This window comes from Xenopus laevis, chromosome 8L, assembly GCF_017654675.1.
Source record: "Xenopus laevis strain J_2021 chromosome 8L, Xenopus_laevis_v10.1, whole genome shotgun sequence".
NCBI lineage: Eukaryota > Metazoa > Chordata > Amphibia > Anura > Pipidae > Xenopus > Xenopus laevis.
This window is the reverse complement of record NC_054385.1, coordinates 71,388,779-71,403,744: the sequence shown is the minus strand read 5'-3', so window position 1 is coordinate 71,403,744 and position 14,966 is coordinate 71,388,779. Positions and strand designations below refer to the sequence as shown.

At 38.5% G+C, this 14,966-nt stretch overlaps 1 protein-coding gene across 3 annotated transcripts in view; it reads right to left on the bottom strand.

The window, feature by feature from the left end:
- Nucleotides 1-331: 331 nt before the first annotated feature.
- Nucleotides 332-14,966, bottom strand: part of meis3.L (Meis homeobox 3 L homeolog) — a 29,865-nt gene continuing 15,230 nt past the window's right edge. Inside the window, exons 7-13 of one of the 3 annotated variants that reach the window (XM_018228705.2) lie at nt 14,319-14,430; nt 8,286-8,431; nt 5,014-5,090; nt 4,582-4,640; nt 4,315-4,404; nt 3,215-3,301; nt 1,090-1,229 (exon numbers count right to left, since the gene is read on the bottom strand). In XM_018228705.2, the coding sequence (XP_018084194.1) occupies nt 3,243-3,301; nt 4,315-4,404; nt 4,582-4,640; nt 5,014-5,090; nt 8,286-8,431; nt 14,319-14,430 (543 nt within the window). In that variant the 3' untranslated portion in view covers nt 1,090-1,229; nt 3,215-3,242. 3 annotated transcript variants of the gene reach the window in all.

Genomic DNA, 14,966 nt, shown 5'->3' with positions numbered 1-14,966 from the left:
AGTAGTGTCAAGTGACCCCCAAAAAACCATAATAATCTCGTTTGAGCGGTGAAGCTGATCACCCTTGCCTGCAGCAATCTAAGAGAGCTAAAGGTGGCTAAAGGTGAATTTGTCTTACCAAAGAATTTTAGCCTAACCAGTGCTGATCTCCCCACATAATAGGCTTGCCTGACAGCATGCTAGGCATTGTCACTGGAGGGAAGATTGTGGTTTCTTATACCCACTGTATTCACTTAGAATATACTGCTCAATTATTGCCTAAAACATGGATGACCCTAGTATGGGGGGATCCCAGGTGCATTTGTACTTGAAAACATGAAACAAAAATTCCTCTGCTTACCCTGAATTTTATAGGTGCTATAAATATTTTTACATGTATATATACATCCACAGTGGCATTTAGTTTTCAAGTTCTTTTCCTTTATCATAAAAAAACAGGTAAAACAAGACATGTATCAACCCAAATAATTATATTACTTAAAAATGTACAAGTTAACTTAGTCCCTGCTTTCAAGTGACAACATAAAAGAAAAAAAAGCAAGTTCCTAAAATGTAAATCCTCAAGATTTCATCTGTCCACATGTGAACATCTTGTCTTGGTCCATCCATAAACAAATAGTGGGAATGAAGGGTGTGCTTAAAAAGAATGTTTCTTCTCCTCCATCAGAGTGTTATTCCTTTATTTTAAATGATGCTGATTCTCAGGAAGGGCCACTGCACATTGGGCTTGACTCTGTCACTGTTCCACCTGAATGGCTTTCATCCCGTGTCCTCTCTCCTGAATGTCCTGTTATCATCCACTTGCTTCTAACCACTCTGCAGCTACAGTGAGCTGGATAAAGGGCTGAACACTTGTTTTATCCCTTTTGCAGGACAAGCACATAAAGTTTAGCCAACACCCTTTAAAAAATTGAAGTTGGAGGTAAAATAAAAATGTCACTGAACTAACGCCCAAGGTGTCCGATATTAGTGAGCGTGAATGTCTATGTTTTGACCATTTAGAAGTGCGTCCGCCGGACTCTGCGCTGATACCAGGTGGTGAGGGGAGGCGCCAGCTGGCAGAATCATAGAGGCGTGGTGAGGGTGCCCTGGGAGGTAGGAGTGTAGAGACGGTCCGTGGCGAAGACCGGCGGAGTGTGGCGGTATGGCAGGTGTGTACCCAGCCGGTGGGAATCCCATGGGCATAGTGCTTGGGGCTGCTGTGTAATCCCCAGGAATTCCTTGGAAGCCTGAAAGAGAAATAAAGAACCATCAGCCATTTGACCAAACTATTCTTTTAATTCCTTTCAGACAATGATGGCAAGACTGTAAAGTAGTAGATCTATGTATGTTGTTTGTACATATTACATGTTTCTTTGCATTGATTTTACTGACATGGGAACTGCAAAAGACATAGAAAACCTCATAGACAACCACAGTAAATGCACAACCCAATCATAGCACACTGGTTTCACTGGTGCTCCTTGTTGCAATATATGAAGAATGCCTAAGCAGCTTATATTCATATGGATAGAAGCAGGAGTTCCAAACCATAGGCTAGTAATTATTGAACCCCCAATGCATTGTGTTGGTGACCCTTGACCTTGACCGGTAAGCAATGCTTATTTGCTACCTTGGGCGCTTCTCAAACATCATTTCTCTCTATATCATTTGAAAAAGCAATTACACTTCTACTAAATGCTATATTATTATTATATTGCAATAACATAAGGTCTATTTTTTTTAGAGATGTACATGATCTGGTAACCTTACCTTAAAGCAAATCAGATGAAGAGACTACAGGACTAATTTCTAATCACAATTCACAAGGTGCAGTACAAAGATCAAAACTACCTCCATTGTAATGCTTTTTGCAAAGGCCCTTTATGTGCACCTTTATGCTTTTGTCTTGCTACAAAATTCTGGTTTCTACCACTTGCCTTGTCTTCATGCAGGTTTCATGGGAGCTGCATACTGTCCCATTGCTTCTTATGCACAAACAACGTTCTGTTACTGTGGTTTTTTTTTTTTGTATTAGGGATCTGGGTTTAGGGTGACACGCGAGGAACATTTTTGTTGAATTCTGAAGTACAATCCTTCTAATTAAGCCTTCTGTACAACTCAATGTTACAGTACAACTTACTGTGATAAATAATGTGATAAAGAAATACATCTATATTAACTGCTTGTTTTCTTTAAAACAAAGCAAACCAAAATTAAATTCACAGTTTAAACTTATATGTACCCCATGCATCCAAATTTCGAGTTGTCTTATTATTGCTATGAAGAGGTTAAAATTCCTTTTTAATAAAAGGAATCTCTTTCTGCTGTAGCAGTGAGAGGCCTTTCCTGACCCGTGGTGAAGCGCTACTCGGAAGCAGAGAAATCTACATACCTGTGCAGTCAGGGCAATTGGACACGGCAAGGGAGATGGAGTATTTAGCTTGGTGCGTATCAATTAGCTGCTGCTGGGGTCCTGACTATCTCATCTTCTGTAGCTAATTCTCTCTTGCTGCCTCAACCTCCCACTAGCTTTCCTGAGCCTCCAAAAGACCCCTTTCTCAGCTAGTGTAGTATCATCTCACTGTATATACTCCTCGACATTACCCTTCTCTGATCTCTGTGGCTACATACCACTCTGACAGACATGGAGAGACACAGAGGCCCCCTCTCTCTTTAATAAATCTTTTGCGCCTAATATTTTGGTTCCTGCTGAGGCTGGAACCTATAAACTCATTTATTAACACTGTAACTGTATCAACGTATCTCCTTGCCCCATTTATATCCACCTTTTCCAACTTCTTTTCCTCTGAAAACATACTATCCAAAGTCCCTCTCTCTTCTGCCAACCCCATAAAAATCCTTGCCTGTATTTCCCATATTACATGCTTGGTACATAAAATGCAATTCAGCTTATGGTCACCTCCACAATAAGCAAGTTCATTTGTGTTGACATAAGACGAAGTATGTTCCATTTAAATGTCTCTCAAAACAACAGCTTCCCATTAAGGACACATGCAGTGACATACATGCAAGTGAGTGTTAATACAAATACACAAATTACATGTAATGAGCCAGTGTGAGGTGAAGAACAGAAGGGATATTTGGTTGTGTGCTTGAGAAAATAATGTGTAGGAAGGAGTTGTGATTGACAAGCACTCCCTCATACCATTTTCTGACCAGAATATATATATATATGTAGATAGAGAGAGATATAGAGAGAAATATTACTTACATCCCTAGTATGAGAAAGATGGCAGCGGTTACATGTAGTGCCACTGCCCCTCCATACCTACGGCCATGCCTAATCCTCCCATGGCTCCTAGTAAGGGGAAGACAGGCAACTAAGACCACAAGAGACCACAAAATAGCACACCGATGAGCCCCCTCCCTCTGTGAAATGTGTAAAATACTAAATTATTTGGATATTCTAACATGGTAATATAATTAAGTGTCTTAAGTCTGCCCACATCTAGTAACCAAAAGCAACCAATCAGATATTTCTTTTTAAACAGCTAGACAAGTTGCAAAATTAAGACAGTTTATTACATTACCTTCTAATTATCCCATCCTTATCCAGGACTATCGGGGAGGACAATGGGATACACTTTTCTAAATACAGGTGTTGAGGATGATCCTAGACCTATGTATGATTTTCACAAGTGTTCAATTCCTTTTTGTCTAACGCATAATGCTTTAGCAGACTATTTTCTTCATCATGTTGTACTTCTGTACTTGAATAAGGTCCTAGCAGAGACAACTTACAGCATAAGTGCTTTTTCTTTGAAAATTTACTTGACAAAGCACAGTGCTAACTGGCAATGGAGTAAAAACTAAAGCTGGGTCCTAGATTTTTTTTCCATGCAGCGCTGTATGTATCATCCAAACACCACTGTACAAAGTTTTTAACTGTAGAATTCAATGCCTTGATTTAAGGTTTCTTACATAGTAATAAAGCAATGTTGTTTCCTTTAAAACTTGATAAAATATCTAGAATCAACAAAACTGCTAAACATCCTATTGGGAGATATGTATTACTTGAACTTTGGTGAATGTCAGAATTTGCAGCTGTGAAAGCCGAATGAATATCTAATGCTGCATACAGTAACACCCTAACCCACCACTTAATATCCATAAACCTCTATTGAAACGTTATATTTTAGGATTGCTTTCTGGTTCATTAAGTTTCCACTTATTGATATTCTAACTGACTCACTGTTACCCATCACCATCAGCTTTCAAAGTAGGAGAAATAAACTCTGTGCAGAATCCACCACCAATGGGAGCTCAGGACAGGACAAAATAAAATACAAATAGTAAATATAAGTTTCTCACCAGGGGGTCGGATGCCCATGTGTTGTTGTCCATCCATGACATATCCTCCCATGTTCTGACCATCTGGACTGTAGGGAGCACCTCCTTGCCCTGTAAATTGAAAAATATTGTAACAGTCCATATATCATCCTTGTGATATTTACAAGTGACATTTAATGGTGGTGCCAGATTGACTAGTATAAACTTTTACTTTTCAGCACGTATCAAAAATGTCTATAGGTCATTTAGGAAAATGATCTTTTTCAAATTCACAATTCCTATTTTTACCTGTGCGATTAGATTGGTCAATCATAGGCTGGACAATGCGTCTTCTTGCATTAATAAACCTGCAACAAAAGATAATAAGTGTTTAATATAATCTGTGCCACAAAGAAAGGGTAAAGACTGCTGTTTTAGTCTGTTGTGGGTGTTTAAAACCTGAACTGTTCATTTAACTATAATTAGCCAAGAACTACTTTTATATATTTTTTATTCTATATTTTAGAGGGTATTTGTTTGCATGCACAGTTAAAGAATATGCTGAATATCTCTATTTATATTTTAGAGGGTATTTGTTTACATGCACATTTAAAGAATATGTTGAATATCTCTATGACAGTGATAAATAATATAAACTACAATTTTTAACATTTTAGTTAAACAGTTAGTGATTAATTGCTTTACTTAAAAGATTTAGGTATCTTTGAAGAAAGGACTTACCAGTTGTTAACCTGTAATATCGTGAGCCCTGTATCCTGCGCTAGCTGCTTTTTCTGTTCTTCAGATGGATAAGGGTGCTGCAATAGAAATTAACTATATTACACCAATGGCTCTGCTTTTGTGCATCATGATGGTATATTGTTTCAGGAACAGTTGTTGTAATTTGTAAAAATATATTTAAATATGATCCAAATACTTTAAGTGTTTTATATTTCAGTTGTTGCAACCACATATGTCTAGTGTTTGTTATTTAGGCAACCAAAGATCGTATAAAAGTAAGTGAATGCCTACAAACACCCTTAAAGTTTTATTTAAGGCAATTCTGTTTGTTAGACTTTAGCCAAATGAAGCAAAGACAAAAAAAGACCCCCTTCAACAATGTATAACCATCTGGTTTGTTAAAGAAAAGGGGGGGGGGTTTGAGGGGAAAGCTGTTTTCTGTTGGGTATCTATACTAGATTTGGAACAGATGGACAGGCATAAACATTGCTTTCTTTTGCAAGGACCCAGGAAATGTACGACTGGCCTCTAGGTTGATTAGAAGATCCTAGGAAAAATACTATGGAGCTGTCAAGGCCAGCCATGATGGATGAGACTGAGGGTCTAAGGTTGCCATCATGAGGAGACCTTCCCCTGACAGCCTGGTGACAGATGAAGAGCATGGGCTCAGGCATCTACAGGCGCTAGGCCCAAAAGCCTGACCTGATAAAAAGGGGGGTTGGAGAAATGCACAGGGCTTCAAGGTTTCTAAGGGTAACCAGACCAGAGCTTTGTTGGGAGACAAATATTTGCAGCTTCACATAAAGGTTTTAATTGTTTGTTTTTTTGTGTGGATAAGCAAGGAGCTAAATTCTATTGTATGTCTCATTGTGAAGGCACAAACAAGATGCAACACATATACAGAAATATTTCCAACACATACTTTAAGGTAAGAGCAACATACAATAGCAGAAATCGGCTCACACATTTGCTGAACCACAACTGTCAGGTACCACTGATTTCCTGCTATTTGTGCCTATTATTTTGATAGCAATGCACATCTTTGCCATCCACTAAACACATAGATGATGCTTAGAGTTCACATGTAGGCACAACAATGGCAGCCAACTTTTTTCATAAGCTCAGCCACTACACTTCAAACAAGAAAATGGTAGTCTCTTGTCCACAAGCAGCACTATTCCCAGCAAATGTTAACTATTTGTTGCCCTCCTAAAATCTCTGCTGTATTCTTGTCCATATTCTGGAGATTGTGAGGATTTCCTTTTTACTGACTCAAAACATAATGTCAAGGCAGAGTTATGATAAGCTGCAATATGCATTATATGCAGATGGTATAATTAGCTTGTCTTTTCCTAGGGTGACATCTGGCCTGGTCTATTATTTTGTAGAAACCCCCACTGTTAATGAATTGCTATAGGACAATATGTCCAAGACTGTATGTCTGGTTCCCCTAGGAGAGGGGCCGTTATGAAACCCAATTAGGATTATATTTGAGGGTGAAAGCTTATTTATGGTCCTAGATACAACTGGTACTATAAGGGTGTGACTATAGTCACATTTTCATATATTATTACCTGTTTATGAGCTAAGAATATTTGATCACAATTAGGGTTCAGAACCAAAAAGTCTCAAGATCCCTGTCATAGGATCTGTTATAGCATAATCACAGATTTGGACAAGAGACTATACTGAATGATTGCAACTGATTTATTGCTATGCCAAACAAAAACACCTTTGCATTAAGATTCGTCAAAATTAAAAACGATCCTTTTCCGAAAACAGTAGGCAAGGATACAGCTAAGACTTTAGTGACCTTTACAATAAGTAGCAGAACAAACTTTAGCTGTACAGTTTCACAACACTTATGAAGTTGCACACCTTTCCTGTACTGAAAAAAAACACTTAAAATAGCAATTGCAGCCATATTGGCTTCTGTAATTTCAATGATTCTTGCAATGTATTCTCAGAGAGCTAGCAGATCTCTTGATTTTCTTCCCCAGTGACTTCTGCTAAGAAGGTTCAGGGTAATTACCTAGAATTGATTACCCGTTTACCAGCTTCTAATAGGTTTATAGCTTTGACAATTAGTAACTAATTGGTCATTGTTCATTAACTTTGCTTTGTTTAACTAGGCAAGGACAAGCTTCCTTCTGACTAATTGTTTCTCTCTACTTCGCAAGCTGAAATTTTGCCTGAGGCTCTCTCGATGGGTTAGAACAGTAGAGATTCAAAGCTTTTATTCTGCGCTTTGGTAAATTTTAATTGGAACTTCTCTACACTGGTGAACTAGGCAGGTTTCTATAGATAATATGAAGGCGGAGTAATACTGTTTTTATAGTAATGGAAGTTATTACCCTAGCATAACAGTCTATTAAGATGTTTTTATAACTCTGCATTTTAGTTTCTTACTTTTATCAAAGTGTACAGCTGATAACATAGCCAACATAGATTAGATCAGTTTTAACCCCCCAGCCTAAACAGGGATCAACATACATACATGCCTATATATACATTTCCATTAATGGTTGTTACGATATAATCAGAAATATACTGCATATCTAGATGTTTCTTTGGTCTGATGTATGGGAAATCAGTAATTTTTTAGCATGTGATTTTTTTTTTAAATAAAGTTTTCTTGCATTTGAAATTTCCAGCTGTTTCTTATAAGGTATGAAACAGGAAACTTGCTTATTTGCTCTAAAAATGTAATAGTGAATGTCACTGAATGCACAGTTGTGCATTTTGAAACAGGACCAAGCAGATTGTCTAAAAGGGGCAGTGTGCTAACATATTCGTCCTTTAAGTCAATGGCGACAAAGTGAAATACCTTTTAATACAGAAGAATGGGGATAGCTGTATTCACACATGATGATCTGGGTCAATTGCTGGAAAATGTCTTCTTATTCTGTATTAAAAGGTATTTAAGACACTTTGTTGTCTTAGGAATGGCAATCTCCTGTAAGCGACAAAGTGCTACATGTGCCATTGCCCTTAATGAATGACAAATTGGACACTGGGTCTCACAGCTTAAGTGAAATTAATGGATCATATTTAATTGGACGTTCTAATGAGGAATGATATTGCAGCTCCCATTCATATAAATGAAAAAGTGAAGGTCTGTCTCTTGCTTGATATAGATAGACTGAGAGATGGCATAGATATCATTGACCTTTTTTCCATCTGATAAAATTATTGTATAATAACAGAATGGGGTAACATTGATCCAAATAAGCAGCAAGTGTGATATAGACTCAGTACTTTCATGGTCTTACCGAGAGGTGCTGAAAGAGCCACGCCCTCATTATATTCGTGGCAACTTTGGGGAAAATGCCTCTTTTCTTGTTTCTCTTCTTGTCTCTATCTAAGTCATCATCATCCCCCGTGCTGGGTGATGCCACACTGTTATCCATACAATCACCTATTGGAAAAACAAAACATGAAGTCAATGGAGGCCTAATTCTTAGCTACATTTAGTGGTTATTCTCATGGGTGTCTGCATAAGGGGGCAAGAGTGGGCAGTTGCCCCAGCTTGACATATCCAGCTACATAGGTAGTTCTAATAAATTGTTTGTAAATGTAATTCTCAACAACAATAGGTTCATCTTCAGTGGGATGCTATCCTATCTGATATTAGCTTACTTGCCCCGCTGGAAAATTTTCTGAAGACACCCATGATTATTCTGTATTTGTGATACCCATATCTTGCTACTAATAGCTGATCGAAAATACACAAACCAGTGGTATGGCCTAGTTTTATCGTAGAGCTCTACAGATTCAGCAGCCTATTTATGTTTCATGATGTCAGACCACAGTTATTCTATAAATGTTAATATACTTTCACCTTTGTAACTAATCTGTGGGCATCCCTTTCAGATTGCACACAATTTGCTGGCTTGTAAGCTCTTTTTTCTTCCTGCCCAGGCAAACACACACGCTTCTGTCTTATAAACATAAATCGGAGGGGGGGGGGAGTCTGGGGGACCAAATAACAGCTGCTCAGCTCCAATAACCTGCGGCAAAATAAGAGCTTAAAAGCTTGCCTGGAGGGGAGGTAAATTATGTATCAGAGTTGTGTCTTCTTAGCCCTGTGTTGCAAGGTCTCACTGAGCTCCATCTCACATCTTCAACAACCCATCTTCTCCTATTCATCTAGCTGACTCTCCTATGCAAAATCTTGCCTAAAGCTGGCCATAGATGTAAAGATTTTTATAAGATCCGATTGTCATCATGAGACCACGATTATCTTGCAACGATCGTAAGAATTGTTCATCAACTAAAAAGACCATTTGCAGGAAAACAAAGGCGAGCTGCCTGCTTGGCCCTGCAAACACAGCTAGATTGCACTGGGACCGATAAATTTTCCGATCAATTTTCTGACAGATGTCGGATGAAAAATCGGAAGATGTACAATCGTTCGAATCCCACTAACTTCACCATAATTTCGAAGGATTGGTCGGACTTCGCTAAAATTGGTCCTTCGGCAAGAAAAATCTTTGCATCTATGGGGAGCTTTACTCATGTGTTCTTATAATGCTAAACATCAGGAACAAAGGGATGTGCAGAACAAAGGCTTCACATATACAGGGGATAGGGATAAGGCAGAGAGTGTTTAATTGGGTTCTAATAAAGATAAGGGTCACTTGGGGGTGAGTCCTCAGACTGTCAGCATAATAGATAAGTGTAAATGGAATGGAATAGGACACAAAATAAGATGAATTCTCTAGTCACAGATTCCAAGTGAACGCTATTCAGCTTTCTGTATCGGTAGTAAGCTGGTATATTGACTGCTGTTCATAATGTATAATAGGAAAGACCTGAAACGTGTGTGCCACAATCAAATAACTTCATAAAGCCATTATAATGCAAATTAATAATAACATCTTAGCTTGCAGGTAATGGACACAAATATGTTTGGAAAATCTTCACTCCAGTCTTTATACCATGCAAGAATTAAAGGATTATCCTTCTAGGGATTACTTTTATTATTAACTTTTATTTATATACTGTAGCTCTAACATATTTCCACAGTACTTTAGGCTGTTTGTCATTGACACAGTCCCTGCCCCACCGACACAGGGTGGGCTCCTATATTGTTACACCACTAATTTAAAATTGAACTTTTGAATAAAACATTTACCAACCATGTTAGCACGTTTCTTTTACGCAACATGAAAGGCCACATACAATTTTAATTATCAATATCCAGTCTCTTTAGGCCTGAACCATGGGACTGACTATGTCACCGTATATTAACTATTCGATGCAATTTGGTCCACTGAAAAATGGACCCAATGCCATCATTTTTGAAACTTCAAAAGCCTATATGGTCACAGTTTTGTTTCTTGCCAAAAAATGAATATCTGGTAAGATGACAAGTCCATCAGTGTACTGTATGTGTAGCGTTCATCAGCTGACCTGGAGCTTGACAGGCAGTCTTGCATGCAATCAATCACACAGATTTGGTTAGGTATTGCCAAATTGCACAAGTTGTTGTGTCAGCCTGTGTGTAGCCATTCTACATGGAGCAGCAGTTTGAAGCCAATTGGCTAAGCTTAATATAACATTGTGTGCACAGATAGTAGACCCTGTGCACGAATACTTTAGCATTTCCCTAGTGACAAGCAAGTATCACTGTGGAATCACTACTGGCAGCATTCATAATTGCTCATCTGGCTACAGCCATAAAAGCCTCTGCCAAGCATTTTTTAACTGTCTCACTTAAATAAAGTTGCATTTGTATCCCAGCTGGAAGTCATCCAAAAATATGCTTTTTTTTATTTCCCCCCAATTTTTAGGCCTTTCTACTAAATACTGAAGGGATATCAGTTACACTCTCTCATAGATGAAGGGTGTTTTTTAAGTTTGGATAGGTTAATTAAAGACCCTTTTTACACAGATTCCTTCATAGTATCAAAGGACCAATTCCATGTATAATACCCCAGAACACATGGCAGAATAAATGCAGTAAAAATATTATGTGTAATATGCCAGAATGTATGGTAACATACATATTTCATGTACGATACATAATAGCACATGCGAGGATAAATACAGTGCCAGTTCCATGTATAATACCCCAGAACACATGGTAGGATAAATGCAGTGCCAGTTCTACATATGATACATTTCAGAACAAGACACATCAATACAGTTGCCTAGGACACGACATTAAGGTGCACATTTACTAAGGGTCGAATATCGAGGTTAATAAACCCTCGAATTCGACCCTCGAGGCAAAATCCTTCGACTTCGACTTCGAATATCGAAGTCGAAGGATTTACCGCAAATACTACGATCGACCGATCGAAGGAAAAATCGTTCGATCGAACGATGAGATCCTTCAAATCGAAAGATTCGAAGGTTTTTAATCCATCGATCGAAGGATTTTCCTTCGATCAAAAAACCCTTAGAAAAGTAATGGGGAAGGTCCCCATAGGCTAACATTGTAGCTAGGTAGGTTTATAGTGGCAAAGTATGTAGTCAAAGTTTTTTTTAAAGAGACAGTACTTCGACTATCGAAAGGTTGAATAGTCAAACAATTTTTACTTTGAATCGTTCGAATCGAAGTCAAAGTCATAGTCAAGGTCATAGTAGCCTATTTGATGGTCGAAGTACCCAAAATAAAACTTTGAAATTTGATGTTTTTTTACTTCGAATCTTTCACTCGAGCTTAGTAAATGTCCCCCTAAGTATTGCAGAACACAAACTTTTTGCTCTCAGGCCATATCTATTATTTTGAACTAGGGATTTTGTATTCAGCCGAATCCCCGAATCCTTCATGAAAGATTTGGCCGAATACCAAAATCCAAAAATCCAAAATCCTAATTTGCATATGCAAACTTCCATGTTTTGTGACAAAAAGTTACTTGATTTCCCTTCCTGACCCTAATTTGCATATGCTGAAAAAGCCCAAATCCTAGCCAAATCCCGAACCAAGTCCTGGATTCGGTTCTCTATTGTGTACCATGGGCAGCATAATTCTCAATCATAATAGTTGCAAACAGCTACCAGTCATTCCAGTGCCAGTTGGGTGACAGTAGTATCAAAATAAAGGTTTTTTTTGTGACTGAAAACTTGTCCCATTGGGAGAATTAGCATTGTGCTGTGTAAAAACCTTGAAAACATTCTTTCTATAACAATATCATGGTCACCTATGGCTGTTATAAGCAGTGAGGGAGAGATATAGGAAAGACTACCTGAAGCTGTTACACAACCCCCCCAAACTTTTAAAATATATACATTTATCAAAGACAGATCTCTTAAAGGACTGAAAAAGAAAACAGCAGAATTTAAACTCATGGTCAGAATTGATAATTTTGTTAACTATGTGATGATTATGATAAAATAATCTCCTTAATAGCTGGCTAACATCTCACAAAGTCATACTTTGGCAATCATAACTCTGCTGTTAAGCTGTCCCTGTTGTACTGTATCCTGTTTTGTTCTTTGGCCTAAATATATATAGCTATATATACACACTAAGTCTCTGGTCATGTTACAGCCAGCGCAACTCCCCAAGTTGTTTATTTTACACTAATCCCGTTTACATACTGCAAGAAGTGACTGAATGAAGGAGAGGTGGTGAGGGGGCAGAAGAGTGGAGAGAAGGATACCAGATCTAGGGGCTGATGGGAGGACTCCCCCCCAAGGATTATTCTGTGATTAACCAACACTCCCTGTGGCTTTATGGCAACCCTCGCTGTGAGTCAATGAAGCAGACAGGCAGTGAAGCAGCATGGGGAGGGGGAGAGGAAAAGGGAGCTTGGTGAAGGGTAGAGGGGGTGCAAAGATTTATGAATGAGAGGCAGCTTACAGAGATGAGAAAAAAAATCTCAGGCAGCTGAGTTAAAGCACAGTACTGACTCCACACTTTTATCTGATGACCTTGAAGTTTGGAAGGAGGGGGCTCTGTAGGGGAGGGGTATAGGTTTGGCAGAGGGAGAAAGACAAGCTGTGATTTCTATACAGCCAGAGGGGCCTGCACTCAAATATACACTTCAACTATTTCTTGTAGCTATAATTATGTAGTTCAACCAGCATTTTATAAAACAAACCACTGCAGCCAGTGGTTGATGGCTCACCATTATAAAAGTACCCATGGTCACCTACCAGAAGACATGTCATACTGCTCATTCACTAGTACAATATGGAAAGAAGGGGTCTCTTGTAGTAGGTAATACAGAGAAAAAAATTCCAGTTGAGATAAGGTAGTCAGAAGTCTTTTGACACTTAATTTACTTTCAAATGACTTACAGATTGCAGTCATTTCAGGTATCTATTGAAAGGTTTCCCATCTAGATGATGATAAATTGTCCCTTATTAAAATCAGTTTTATTGTCCATTGATTGGTTGGATTATGGTTGGCTGAGTTGTTTCTTTGTACAACAAGACACAATACAATCAACCTGCTATAAAAACATAGCTGCCAGTAGTGTAGTTGTACACAGCATTGACCTGCAATGAGTTTTTGAGAAGGAAGCCTTTTCTACAACCCCAAGTCATCATCTAAAACGTACAAAACAAACACATTCCTAAACTAGTATGCTTATGGAACTGATGAAAGTCTGGAGCAATCACATAAGAGAGCTTTGGCATTTGTATAAAAGAACTTTTGGCTGTTTGTAATGCATAGAAAGGGTAAGTCAGTGACACGAAAATACTGTGCAAAAAGAAAATAACGGAGTCAAACAAATATAAAAAAAAAAGAAAATAGAAGCGAATATCCTGTGGTCAGTAAAATAACTGAGGCTAAGAACAAGCTGACAATTTACAGGACACTGTTAAAAAATGTCCTTTGCACAGTTACAATATTACTGAAATTTTTTTGGCTGATCTCCAGCACTCAGTGCATGCAAGAAATCCTAAAATATGTCTGAGCTAAAAGAGTTTCATACAGCAGTGTGGGGAAAAATCCACAAGTTACAACAAGGGCTCTTAGCTGGCCACAGGAAACATTCGGAAGTTGCTAATTCTGCCAAGGAAAGTGCAACAAAGTATTAACCTAAAGGTGTCTAAACTATTGTGCATGCCATATTTGCTTTTTCACTTCAGTTCAATGTGCTATTATGCAGACCTCGACTGTGCCAAGGTGGCAAAAAGCAACAAGAGCACATTTCCTGAGGCACATATATGATGCATGCTACCCAGAGACACGGACATTGCAGCAACTAAAACATATTTACTTTAGAGACATGGCGGTCTATTCATGAACTGGCCTTGCAACACCTGTGTAAAAAAAAGATTAAATCCACTACAAACAATAAAAAGGGGGAAATGAATTGATTAGAAATTGATTCTGATCTTACCCTGTTCACTGGAATTATCGCCACTTTGGGAAGCTAGTCCTCCGCTGGAAGGACCCGGTGTACCTGAGTGAGCAGAGCCTGTCTCATCATGATCTCGTAGCCATGAGTTATTCTAAGAACACAAAATGTTCATGTTAAAAAAAATATAGACGGTGTTAGGATGGTGATATATGCACTATGCATGGTTAGGTCCGGAATGGGATTTAAAATAGGCCCTTGCATTTCCAGTACACAGAGGCCCAAAACAGCCCCCCCACCAGCCCAATAAATAGTGGCTATCTATGACATCTTTTGACAGCCCCTCTGGGATTTGCCAGAATCTACAGATTATGAGCAAGGCCAGCCTTTGGGGTTACACAGAGAGCTACAGTAGGGCAACACTAAAATGGCCACAAATGCACAGAATGATGGGAAATAAAAATAAAGATTACAGCAAAGTGACATTATGTGAAAAACAAACGGTGTGCCTCATTGATAAGTGTTTCTTTTTGTCACACCTAGTAAGACATGCACCCCAAAATAAGAATACAAATCTCCTGTGCACACTGGACACTGACAGAACCTGACTTTCTGTGGCCCTTTATGTTGGAGCTTTTTGAAATCCCAAACACCAGAGAGATAAGGAGAGAATGAAAGACAATCCTCTCC